Source organism: Xenopus tropicalis, chromosome 5 (genome assembly GCF_000004195.4).
Source record: "Xenopus tropicalis strain Nigerian chromosome 5, UCB_Xtro_10.0, whole genome shotgun sequence".
Taxonomy (NCBI): domain Eukaryota; kingdom Metazoa; phylum Chordata; class Amphibia; order Anura; family Pipidae; genus Xenopus; species Xenopus tropicalis.
The window spans coordinates 85,434,645-85,448,066 of record NC_030681.2 but is presented as its reverse complement, the minus strand read 5'-3'; the positions used below and the strand labels follow the sequence as shown (position 1 = coordinate 85,448,066).

The 13,422-nt window shown below is 36.0% G+C and overlaps 1 protein-coding gene across 1 annotated transcript in view; it reads left to right on the top strand.

Annotated features, from left to right (window-relative positions):
• Nucleotides 1-13,422, top strand: part of mdn1 (midasin AAA ATPase 1) — a 126,650-nt gene that overhangs the window by 19,048 nt on the left and 94,180 nt on the right. The window contains exons 9-21 of the mRNA XM_002940316.5: nt 578-695; nt 769-956; nt 2,132-2,213; nt 2,332-2,427; nt 3,548-3,660; nt 4,806-4,954; nt 5,236-5,296; nt 6,510-6,718; nt 9,104-9,207; nt 9,981-10,125; nt 10,461-10,557; nt 11,908-12,021; nt 12,857-13,004. Coding sequence (XP_002940362.3) covers nt 578-695; nt 769-956; nt 2,132-2,213; nt 2,332-2,427; nt 3,548-3,660; nt 4,806-4,954; nt 5,236-5,296; nt 6,510-6,718; nt 9,104-9,207; nt 9,981-10,125; nt 10,461-10,557; nt 11,908-12,021; nt 12,857-13,004 — 1,624 coding nt within the window. The remainder of the gene's footprint in view (nt 1-577; nt 696-768; nt 957-2,131; nt 2,214-2,331; nt 2,428-3,547; nt 3,661-4,805; nt 4,955-5,235; nt 5,297-6,509; nt 6,719-9,103; nt 9,208-9,980; nt 10,126-10,460; nt 10,558-11,907; nt 12,022-12,856; nt 13,005-13,422) is intronic.

The following is a 13,422-nucleotide window of genomic DNA, read 5'->3' as shown; positions in this document are numbered from 1 at the left end:
CCTGTACTTTGCAGTTGCACAAAAGTCATCAGAGGAGGATGAATGGGTGCATTGGTGCTTGTGCCATAATGCAATAATAAAGGGCCATTTATAGGCCCAGTTACTGTGACAGTCGTTAAAGCACTCATTTTTGCATTCATTTTACCTCTTTAAGTTGCATATGTGTAGAATTACTTAATTTTTTAAAGGGATTCTGTCATGATTTTTATGGTGTGATTTTTATTACTAAATGACACTGTACAATTCAAATAATTAATTCTATCATTTAAATGTTATTATTCAACCAATAAACACATATTTTAGCAGTAATTTTCATGTGTAGGCAACTATCTCAGGACTTTTTGGCTGATCTTGTGCTTTTAGAAAGAGCCAACAGTTCACAATGCAATTGTTTTCTGCTAATTAGCTGTTGGAGGGGAAGGGGTGGCGGGTGATATCACTCCAACTTACAGTGTAGCAGTAAAGAGAGACTGACAGAATCCCTTTTAAATTTCTGGTCCCTTAACTAAACTCCCTGTGTACTTTTCTACCTAGTACATTCTAATTAAAATAACATACATATTATTATTACATTTAGACTGTTGAGCTCTAGTTCTGGTGTGTGGTATCGTCCACAAAACACTCATGCTTCTTTACTGGACAAACACTGGACCAGAATACATCTGGGTAACATGAGCAGAGAAGAACTCAAAGAGGTAAAACATAGGTCGCCCAAAAGATACTGATACATATGTATAAACAGAAGCTTCATGCTTATGCTCTTTCCAGGTAATTCTGAAGCTCTATCCTAATTTGGAACTTGTGACGGACAGACTACTTGATATTTACATACAGCTGACTGGGGATAAACATTTAGCAATGTCTGATTTAGAAACAGAAGCTGAAGCACTTTTACAAAAGCCATTGGAACAGAATGTGCCAAGACCTAACCTTGAAGGTCGAGGGTTATCATTAAGGTAGGACATAAAGTCAAGTTATATACATGTACACTGAATGAAATGTGATATGCTGTAAGAAAATGGAAATAATTTCTCAGGCTGTTGACCTTCATTATACTGCTATTTCTTATTATATAATAGTTATTTTTGCATGCTGAGGGGTTGGAGTCTTGTGATACCTTGGCTGATACATACTCAGAGGCTGTTACTTAATTCCACAGAAATAAAACAAATAAGTATGACAGATGCTCCGATTACACAAACACAGTTCCTATGTGGACATTTAGGGGCATATTTACACACTATAATAGATATGCCTCATAGCTTCCTTGACTTCCAGTTACAGCTCAACATGTTGCTACTTTAGTATTTCTCTTGCATTCAAAAAAGGAATATTGACAGGATATTAAAGGTATTGCTGTCCTTTAGGGCAAGGGTTCACAGAGCATTGGCTCTGGTGCGTTTAGCCTCCTCTGCCTCTCGGTATAGCTTTATTGATAATCACAGCTTTCACGCGCTTGTAGCTATACGGAGTGGAGATTGGTCCAAAACGTGAAAGCAGGTCAGTGACCCTCATTTGAAAGCTGAAGAGTCAGAAGAGGAAGACAGCTAAATTACTTAAACTATATATATAAAAAAAAAAAAGCTCAGTTGAAAAGTTGCTAATAAATGGCCGTTATATACTAAACAAACTATACTATAACATACTAAAAGTTAAATTAAAATTGAACTACCCCTTTAAGAGCAAGCAAGAGAAATTTTCCTGTGTAGTGAGGGGGTGATTAATACAGGTATGGGAACTGTTATCCAGAATGTTTAAGACTTTACTTTTCTTTTTTTTTTTCCTTTTGGGATTTTCTGGATAAGAGATCTCTCCAAAATTTAGCCATTTAAAAATAAACATTTAAAAAAAGCCAATAGAATTGTTTTGTGTCCGATAAGCATTAATTCCAATCTTAGTTGGGATTAAACACAAGGTACTGTTTTATTACTATGGAGATAAAGGAAATCGTTTTTTAAAATTAGAATTATTTGCTTATAATAGTCTAATTCAGAACTTTCTAGATAATGAGGTTCAGGATAAATGGTTCCATACCTGTATCGTGGCAGTTTTTATTATTTAAGTATTAAATTGATCATTGTAATATGAATGGAGGTTACTTGATTTTTTTGCATTGATTTGTTTCTCTTAGGGATTTGTTGAAGTGGTGCAACAGAATTATACACAACTTTGACAGCACTGCCTCCAGCACAGCACTAAATATATTTCATGAGGTAAGATGGAGTTTTCCATTGTGGGATATACCTAAGGTGACAAGTATTCAGGCAATTCATGTAAATTCAATAGGTTCACCAGAGTAGGATGACAGTAACTTGTACCTTCTGTGCCCAGGCAATGGACTGCTTCACAGCTATGTTGTCAAAACCTGGAAGTAGACTGAGGATGGCAGAAGTGATTGGAAGCAAACTAAATATTTCTAAACAAAAGGTAAGATCAAGATTTTTGATTTGATTTTAAGTTTTTTTTTGTTGTTGTTTTTATTACTTATGGCCTGTTAAATCATTATGGATGCAGGGAATCCAGAATTCTTTTCTGGATTTGGCCTTTTTCGGCAGGATTTCGATCCTGCCGAATCCATGTGCCTGGTTGACCTGAATCCAAATCCTTTAAATCATGTGACTTTTGGTCACATGAACACGGAAGTAAAAATACATAAATGTAAGCGCACTTCTATTTAATTCGATTGAATATGCAAATTAGGGTTCAGATTCGGTTCAGTTTTCAGGGGAATCTTTTAGAAAGGATATGAATTCGGTTCATCTCTATAAATTATATTTTTATGTTAAAGGTGACGTAGACCCTTATATAAGTTTGCATAATGAATGGAGCAGTTTTAAGCAAAGATCCTAGGAAATATAATCCTAAGCAACTTTCTAATACAACAATAAATGTAATTGACCTTATTTATAAATGTAATTGCATTTGAAAGCAGTATTCCTCTGTGCTTTGCAGTTTTATACACTGCTAGATAGTTCTAACTACATGTGCCATTGCAACAATGCAATAGTATTCAGCTCTCCTCTAGTCGAGCTTTTTGATTATGTTAACTATCGAATATGCAGTGCATTATGGGAATTTTAGACTTGGCTTAATGGTAACTTTATGGCAACACTGTTTTTATGGGGTCATATATTCAACATTCCACAGCCCTGTGCAATAAATGGGTTTATACACTAAACATACAGAATTACATACAAAACCACTAACCAATATAATAGGTAAAACGGGCCCTGCCCAAAAGAACTTACAATCTTATAGAGGGGGTTGAAACACAAGGTATATAGTTAGGCAGTAGCAAAAGACCAACACTGCTTAGCAATTACATTTACAGTTTTTTATACTTAAACACTAACACAGTGACAGGATAGGAGAGAGTCTGAATGAAAATGTAAGTGACTGCAATGGAATTTTTGCAGACAAAATTTGCATTTGCTGTATGCTGAATCAAAATTCGTATGCTTGCTATAGTGTAATGTTGGACATGCAGGGTATTTCATTGTTCATTTTATCTGATACTTCTTAATATTGAATTATTTTAACTCTACAGGCAGAGTTCTACTGTCAACTTTATAAGCCAAATATTTCAGTCAGAGAGCTGGATGTTTCTGTAGGAAGAGTGGAGATACTCCGAAAGCAAACCGAAACTGTACATGTTCACAGGTAGCATTTAGACTGACAACACACAATCTTCTAAATGGCTGTATAGCTAAATATTCTTCTAAAATGTGTACATAGTAAAGGAGAATACCTATTTAGTCGTCTTTATTATTATCACTGAACAGGATAGGAGCATAAATAGGGTCTTGTTCCTGGTAATGTGGTATTAAATTTACAGTTGGGGTTGGTAATAGATTCTTGCTGTTATTTCAGGTCTTGACCCATGACCTGCTGTAAGAGTATCATTTCTTTTACATACATTGTTTGTATCCTACATGCGTTGTGCATCTCAGTATGTAGAGCTGTGTAGTCATATTAAAGCAATATCTTGTTTGTATGTGCTTTTTTTTTTTTTTTTAAAACAAAATTTATTGAATTATTAAATGAAGACCAGAATAATACTGATTGCTGTCCCATCATCCTCATTACTGTGCAAGATTGTCTATACTGTGGGACAGTTAGCCATAATTTCACATGTTTGGGGGCCAGATGATTGTAAAATAGTGATTATAAAATTGTTTCTGGCAACCTTGGGCATATTGTGGGCCATAAACATATTTTGTGGGCTACATCCTGCTCATTGGTCATTAGAGAGGCAGCCCTGGCTTACATGACGATATAGGTTGCTTTGCAGGACCGATCTGTGATAGTGTGTATAATGAATGTATAATAAGTATAATAAGTATAATGAATGTAGATTAACTTTGGCAAAATTACTGTAAAGACTACTTCTGTTAACCTTCTAATACAGGGGTCGGGAACCTTTTTGGCTGAGAGAGCCATAAACACCACATATTTTAAAATGTAATTCCAATGAGAGCCATACAATATGTTTGGACGCGGATGCTTCAGGGCAAGGTAGGGTGGGTCCCAAGGATGCCGGATGCGGATGCGATGCAGAGGAGGACGTGGCCTGCGCTCGGCGGATAGAAGACGTGTTCTAAGGCTTAGAACACGTCTTCTATCCGCCGAGCGCAGGCCACATCCCCCATTATTTTTTTTATTAAAGATTTGGCAGCGAGCCAGATGCAGCCATCAAAAGAGCCACATCTGGCTCCCGAGCCATAGGTTCCCTACCCCTGTTCTAATATAATGTCTTTCATTATTGATCTCTTCATATTTAGTTAGTTGTGTTGTGTTTGTTGCAGGGAGAGGATTACCTTTGCAGCTACTCGGCCATCATCTGTTTTAATTGAACAGCTTGCTGTATGTGTTAACAAAGGAGAATCTGTTCTGCTTGTGGGAGAAACAGGGACAGGAAAAACATCCACTGTGCAATATCTTTCTCATGTGGCAGGTAATTGAGTAGGATAACATAAAGCATTATTTAACAGGCAGGTATAAAAATAATAATTAAGAGGGTCAGAATGGCAGCATCCCTGACCTTCAAGCAGGGACTCTAATGTACTACTGTTCTTTTGTTTATGATGTTACTTCACTGGAGGTACTGTCTATGGTAGGTCCCAGCTTTAGTTATTTTACTAGAGAACTGTTTCAAGTATCCCAGGTATTCCAAATTTCTTAAAGGCCTGTATTTCCCTCTATGTATTTTTATGGTTTTTTTTTTTCCTAAATCAGGTCAGCGTCTGCGTGTTGTGAACATGAATCAGCAGAGTGACACTGCTGATCTCTTGGGGGGGTAAGTTAATTGATACAGTTCTTAAAAAAAAAAAAAAAGTTGGACTGCATGCTTGATAATATTGAGTTCAGTGGTGTAAGTTTTTTTACCATTACTTTATATGCTTCCTGTAGACTGTTTTTGCTTATAATGTATTATATATATGTTTTTTTCCTTCTGGTAGTAAACGCCATTGTAGTAATGATCGTTGGTTGTTTTTTATGCATTTTTACTTAAAGAGCACAGACAGAGGCAATAGTTCCTTGTAGTATTTATAAGATGGTATAAATTATATAAACTGAATGCGTACCTTTTATTAAGGTCACACAACTACAAAGTAACTTATAATGTTTTTAATGTGATAGCAGGGGTTATTTTATTTTTTTTCCAATATATAGATTTATAATAACTAGTAAACCGTTTAAATATACCTTTCAACTGCTTAACCTTTCATAGAAGGTGCTACCTCTAAAGTATCTGACTTCTGTTGTAGATTGTAACAAAATTGAACAACTTTATGAAATTATTAATTTCTACTTAAAAAGGACTGGGCGCCAAAATAAAAGAGGGAAAATAAATGTCCGCTTCCTCAGATTCAGTCCCATTAAGGGTTCTGGTACACGGGGAGATTAATCGCCCGCGACAAATCTCCCTTGTTGCGGGCGACTAATCTCCCTGATATGACATGCCACCTGCGATTTCCGCAAATCGCGCCGCCGCGTATGCCATCCCAACGGCGATTTACATTTTCGCTGGTGGCATGTCATACCCTGCAGCATAGTTTTGGCATCAGTGTATCTTCACAACCAAAAGAATGCTTAGTGTTTCTGTTACATACATTGTTGTATAGCTGATGTTATGCAAGTATGCGATACCTTAACTGGAAACCTGTTATCCAGAAAGTTCCGAATTACAGAAAGGACATGTGCCATAGACTCCATTGTAAGCAAATAATGCACAACAGTGATTTTGTTTTTTATCTGTAATAATAAAACAGTACCTTGCACTTGATCCCAACTTAGATATAATTAATCCTTATTACAGGTAAAGCATGCCTATTAGGGTAAATGATTTTTAGTAGACTTAAGTTATGGAGATCTAAATTACGGAAAGATCCTTTATCCAGAAAACCCCAGGTCCAGAGAATTTTGGATAACAGGTCCCATACGTTTACTGTTATTTCACACAACAAAGTTACAGCTGATGGTTAAATAGTTAATTTATTGTGTTTCAGCTATAAGCCTGTGGATCATAAACTGATCTGGCTTCCTCTCAGAGAGGGATTTGAGGAACTGTTTGCCCAAACTTTCTCAAGGAAACAGAACCAAACTTTTCTGGGCCACATCCAGACCTGCTACAGACAGAAAAGATGGCAAGATTTATTAAAATTAATGCAACACGTGCTTAGGTCTGCTCTCAATAAGGTACAGACTGGAGAGGCTGGTAAGTTAAAAGCATGCATACCCTTTAGACACAAATGTATCACATCTTTATTTTCCATAGCTTTCATGCAATTCTCATTGAAAATTTAGATAGGCCATGATTATTTTTATTTGTTCCTTTTAACCTTGCGTTATAGTGAATAATGTTTTAAAAAGTAATTAAAGTGATATTTTATTAAAATGTTAATGTAGTTCCCTAGTAATGTTATCATATGATTTGTCTCAAGTCTTACAGGGGAATGTAATAAAAAAAAAAAAAAAAAAAATAACGCAAATAAGAATAAAAATTAGCATTTTGCAGTGTTGTAGTCTTCATTACACACTTCACTTCTGCAGTGTGAATTTTAATTTCACATTGCAAACTTCTTAAAGCATGCTTAAAACTGGCATATCCTTCTTAAGCAAACGTGACAACCTTTTTAATAAGACGTTTTATTACTTACACAGCGCACTGGTGCAAACTATAAAGTTCACAAACTTTCTTCTACTGTCGGAAGTTGCTAAACTGATTGCATGCTCGCAAAAGCTTTATTCGCGCAAAGGCAAATTTGTGCAGAAATTTTAGTATTGCAAATATTATTCTGTTACTGACATTTATTGCATTCCCGCCTTAATGTGCAATGTTAATTACCGTATATACTCGAGTATAAGCCGATCCGAATATAAGCCGAGGTACCTAATATAACTAAGAAAACTGGAAAAACGTATTGACTCGAGTATAAGCCTAGGGTGGGAAATGCAGCAGCTACTGCTAAGTTTCAATAATCAAAATAAATACCAATAAAATTACATTAAATGAGGCATCAGTGGGGTATATGTTTTTCAATATTTATTTCAAAGAAAAACAGTAAACTGGCTCTGTAAGCGGAGAAGACGGTTAACAAAAACAATGAGTACTACCCCACGCTCATTGCACATTGGCAAACTGGCAGCAGACCCGGTCCCGGAGGAGATGTAAGGGGAAATAAGTATTGCTAGTGGGAGCCTAGGCCAGGGCACAGGAGAGTCTGGCTGCGGGTGGCCTAATTTGCACACAAAGGAGAGAGGGTGCTAGTCTAGAGAGACCCATGGCACCCGACTCGAGTATTAGCCGAGGGTGACTTTTTCAGCACATTTTGGGTGCTGAAAAACTAGGCTTATACTCGAGTATATACAGTAATCATCTTCCTTGCAAAAGTGCTAATTTCTATAATGTTCTGACTGACCTAAAGAAGGCCTAGGTAGTTTGGAATGTTACCCTTGAGAACACACATAAGCTTGTAAAGTGACATCCATCTTCAAAATTACAGCTATTGTTTTTTGGCTGACCAGTCATAAAGCCTGAAAGCATGATACACTGGGCAAGTAACCCATGGCAACCAATAAAATATTTTTTTATGTTTTTTTTTTTTTTTTTTTTTTTAAAAACATTTGGTGCTTTTAACTGTTTCAAAAAAGCTAAAACAAAAAAACTTATTTTCCCAGTGTTGATTAACAAGCCCTTTTACACTGTTTAGTGGGTAACACTTCTTTTTTGCATTGCTGTGGTCCTAAATTCAATCTAAGCCAGGGCACTAATGGTAAAGAGTATGTGTGTTCCCCCATGTCTTCATGGGTTTCCTAACTCCCCTCGGAAAACATAACGATAGGTTGATTAGCTCCTGATGAAACAGACCCTACTGTGTATGAATGAATGTATGTATGTATAACTATATTTATAAAGTGCCACAAGAGTACGCAGCGCTGTACAATCTTACAAAATACAAATTACACACCATGGGGACCTTAGATTATAAGGTCTGCTGGGGCAGGGACTGGTGTGAATGATCTCTGTAAGGTCCTGCGCAATATTAATAACAGGATATAAAATATGTAGAAATGGGCTTTTAGGTACTTCCTCCTAGAATAGACTATTTTACATGAACTGTGTTGAAATAAGATGATTTTTTACTTGAATGTCCAGATTTACTGTATATGGAATTCATCCCTACATTTTTATACACAAGGCATAGGTCTGTTTTTTGGTAGCTTATAGATACATTTGGTACTGATATTTAAAAATCTATATGTTATTGCAACAAGGGACATGAGGTTTAGCATTCACTCTATAAATATAACTTGGAGGCTAACTAATATAGTATTTAAAATACTGCATTATCTGAAATATTCAGATAAATACATGAATATAAGTAAATGTACCTATTTTGTTTTATACATAATATAAACAAATATATCAGTGAATCTGTACAGCAACGCTTGAATCTGACATCACAGTTGCACAAACAATATTTTTTATTCCTATCACCTTACTCAGTCCTCAGTATACTGTGCCCAATTCACGAAGCTTTAGGTGTACTTTCTTGCCTATATATTTATATTTAAATCTGTTTGATTGGTCTTCTTTCAGAATTCCTTTTAAAAGAAAAATGGGAAGGATTTTCCTTGCGTTTAAACCAAGCCCAGCAACAAATGAGGATGACTGAAAATGCTGTTCTCTTTGCTTTTGTTGAGGTATTGCTATGGACATTTCAGTTTGTGCTCACTTTTTCAAAGTTTTCATTTACAATTTAAAAACAAAACAAAAAAGTTGAACACCAACATACTTTTGGAAGGAAAGTGAAAAGCATAGCAAGTAAAGTTTTTTTGTAACCGAAAATAAAGAATCATTATAGTTATCGTGTGAAATAAGGACACATTTAAATCTTTAAAGAAAATTGTTATTAATGATTACTTATAAATCAAATGTCATTTATTTTTTTGCAAAGGGGCAGATGAGGGTTGCCACCTAACACAATTTAACACAATTTTCTTAGACTTGTTCAGGTCTCAACTGTCTCTTCAGTTTGCAGCCTTGTGAAACCCAAACAATAATCTGGCCAATAGCAACATGGCTTAGTTATCATCAAGGACAGTTAATTACTTATTACAGAAGGAAAAGGCAAATCAATTGAAAACATGGAATTACTGCAATAACTTAGATGCCCTGGCATTATAACTCCTTTTATTTTGAGTCAGGGATAAAAAATTACATTTACAAATAACAGTAAAATATTTGGTTTAATGGATATTGAATTGCTGCCTATGATTACTTTATGATTCTTTCATTATGCAAAAATCTTTTCTTGGGTAGATATCTCTTTTAAATACTGAATCTTTGTCTGGCTTGCCTTATATTTAAACTCAGTTAAATCCCAAAAACTGGGGTCTAGTTTGTAAAAGTTATGCAAAGTGCTAGAAAAGTAGACCATGGTCATGCCATGTTTACCAGTATTTTTTGTTCTCAGGGCACTCTCGCTCAAGCAGTAAAGAAAGGAGAGTGGATTTTACTGGATGAAATTAACCTTGCTGCTGCTGAAACATTGGAATGTTTGTGTGGTTTACTTGAGGGTATATCTGGATCGCTAGTTTTACTGGACAGAGGAGACACAGGTAATTTACAGTTTATTTAGATTAGTTGCATACAAGATTTTCTCAATTGCTGTAACAAGTGTTAAATGCTTAGTTTCTACTTTGAATATTATTCTTTTGAATATCAGGAAATATATAACTTTCTCATATTTGTTTTGCAATAATTTGTTGCCATTTTGTCTAGAGGTTCAGAAGAGGTATACAGTGATAAAAAATAACTTAAGTGGGTTTATGGAGCGTTTTAAATAAACTTGTAGGGAGAGAAAAGGCTTGGCATAAAATTGTCTTGCCATTTTTTGTACATGTTTCTTGACTAGTCTTACTTTTAAGATGTTTGCAAAAATAACTTGTCTTAGAGCCCCTGGTGCGACATCCAGACTTTCGACTGTTTGCATGTATGAACCCGGCTACTGATGTTGGGAAAAGGAACCTGCCTCCAGGAATAAGGAATAGGTAAGGTATTACATGGTCTGTGACGAGTAAGAAAATTGCTTTAAGAACTGTGGACTAAGAGCACTTTCAAAAAAGGACCAGCTTAGAGGTATTAAAGGAGACGTTTTCTCATAACAGGAGCACCAACCTGGGGTATTAGGTAAGCGATTACAATCACTGGGAGGTGCCTAAAATTAAGGCCTGGATTATTATAACAGTAATAATCCAGGCCTTCAAACTTGTCACAGGAGCTCCCCATCTTGGAAATTGTTAGAAGTGTCAGTGACACTGATATGCTTAAGATGCTCTGGACAGCTGTTGAAGCTAAGATTATGGGCTGTCGCAAATGAACAAGCCAATAATGAGGTTTGTCATATAAGATTATGCTAAATGGCTGATTATTAAATTCTGACACTAATTGCACTGGTTTCTGAGCTGCCATGTACAAATCTGTATTATTTGCTAACTAGCCATTTTTTATTTATTTTTATGTATACAGTATGTGTGTCGGCCAATAAGCACAGAGCATATGCATTGAATCAGCAGAAAAGATAAAAGGGACCTTACCCTACTTCTTTAGTTAAGCTTTAGTTCTCCTTTAAGGGTGGTCTCCAGCCACTTGATGAATCGTCACTCATCATCTTCTCTTCTATCCCCTTTGTTCTCTCTTTTTGTTTGTTTAACAGTCACAATTAAATGTCACAATTAAAAGCAAGGCTACATGAAAAGTGCAACTGTTAGGGTAATGCCCTTTGGGGAGATTAGTCGCCCGTGGTTAAATCTCTGCTGGGTGACAAGTGTCCCTGAAATACTTTCACACCGGCAATAATGTAAATCGCTGGTGGGAAGGCATACACATTGCTAAGTCTTATTGACACCTATGCATTTCCACTTTATTGCTGGTTGAAAGGCATTTCGCGGAAATAAGTCGCCCGCTGTAGCCAAGATTAACTGTGGACGACTAATCTACCCGTAGGCCCATTGCCTTTAAGGTTTAAAGCTAAGTTTTTGCTTCAAACCCTCTATGCAGTGCATTCTTTTACCCCCCCCCCCCCCTGGATTATAAACCTAAAATATAGATAGGAATTTTATGGAAATTAGCCTGCTACAGTTTTTGGAGTTGCCAGGACAGTATCTGTGTCCATTAGCTACTGTTTTTTTTTTTTCTGTAATTTATACATATGGCATTGCCATACCTTCCCTTGATAAAAATAACAACAGATGAGGTGCACTTTTAACGCCACATGGGCTCTCAAATATGTTATTAGAGAAAATAGCTACTGCTTATTGGAGTAGGGTTTCTTGGTTTTACAGAACCCAGGCATTAGCCATAAATAGAGAAAGGTGATCTTACATTCATTTGTGTTTCAGGTTCACAGAACTTTATGTGGAAGAACTGGAAAATGAGGGTGATTTACAGATACTTATTATGGACTACCTTAGAGGCCTAAATGTTAGCAAAACCGTTGTTCAAGGAATCATCAGGTACAATAACAACATCACCAGGCCCTACATATGAAATGTTATTTCTTTTTATCCAGGGTAACTGTTTACTTCTCTGTTGAAAACAAATAAATGCTTGCTATGAATTATATGTTTTAAAATAAATTATAACCAATTATGAAATTACCCCATAGGCCTGTTACCTTTTAGATCTGTTTATTAGTTCTATGTAAGGGGCAACATAATAACTACATAATCTGCTATCTAGTTGGGTAGTTAGGGCCTTCATTAAGTAAACCAGTATTAGATATAGGGTTCCCAAATTATTTTAGATTGCTGCTCACTGAATGCTTCCAAAATGTCTTTTTTACTTTTGCTTCTTGTGGAAGAAAAAAAATGCATGTTTGTTTTTTTTTCTAAGCTAAAGCAATCAATCGCAGAAAATGCAAGTTCGGGAATTTACTGAAGTTTCTGCAGTTGTATAGCCCAAATTGTACAGGCAAGGGGCATATTTATTATAGTGTGTAAACCACATCACTGGTGATATTTCCCATAGCAACCAATCAGCAGTTAAATTTGTGCAGTCGCCTACAAGTTAGAAAACAAAAGCAAAGATCTGATTCGTTGCCATGGGCAACCTCACTGGAGGTGTTGGCCTACCCACTATAAGGGCGAAGCCACACGGGGCGATTAGTTGCCGCGACTTTTAATTAACTCAGTCGCAGCAACTTCCCGCACATAGAGGACAATTGCGGCGCCATGACTAATCGCCCCACATGTATTCGTCCTAAGAGCCTGTGGCATTTCTTATCTCTGATTTACACTAATAGTTGATACTCCAGTCTAAGTTTTTCTTTTTTTTTTTTTTACCTTAAAGTTTTTACTTGGCTATTCGGAAAAAATCCAGTGCAGAGCTTGTTGATGGCACAGGTCACAGGCCTCATTACAGCTTGCGCACACTGTGTAGAGCATTGAGATATGCTTCAGCAAATCCCTGCAACAGTGTACAGCGCTCCTTGTATGAGGTAAGAAAAAGCAATTAAAGAAACACTCCATTTTTTTAAATACAGTTTCTTGTTAACATGTGACAATATTTCAGAGTCTTAGATTGTAAGCCAAAGGGCACGGGAACCTCTTTAACACTGAGCATGTAATCTTTAATGTAATCGTACTTTGTATTTTTTATTGTATTGACCCTTATTAGTTCTGTCCATTTATTATTCTGCTGTACAGTGTTGTTCACGTAAGTACTGTGATATAAATAAAAATTTAATTGCATACTAGACTCAATTCATTATTTTGTACAGTTTATTTTTCTTGAAAATGGAAACTATATTTTTTTCTTACCTCTGAAAACCCTTCATCTGCCTTCAGAGGTTCTGACTGAACATAAATACCCATATTCATCTAGAAATTTAGCTTATTTTGACCTTACTGCCTGAA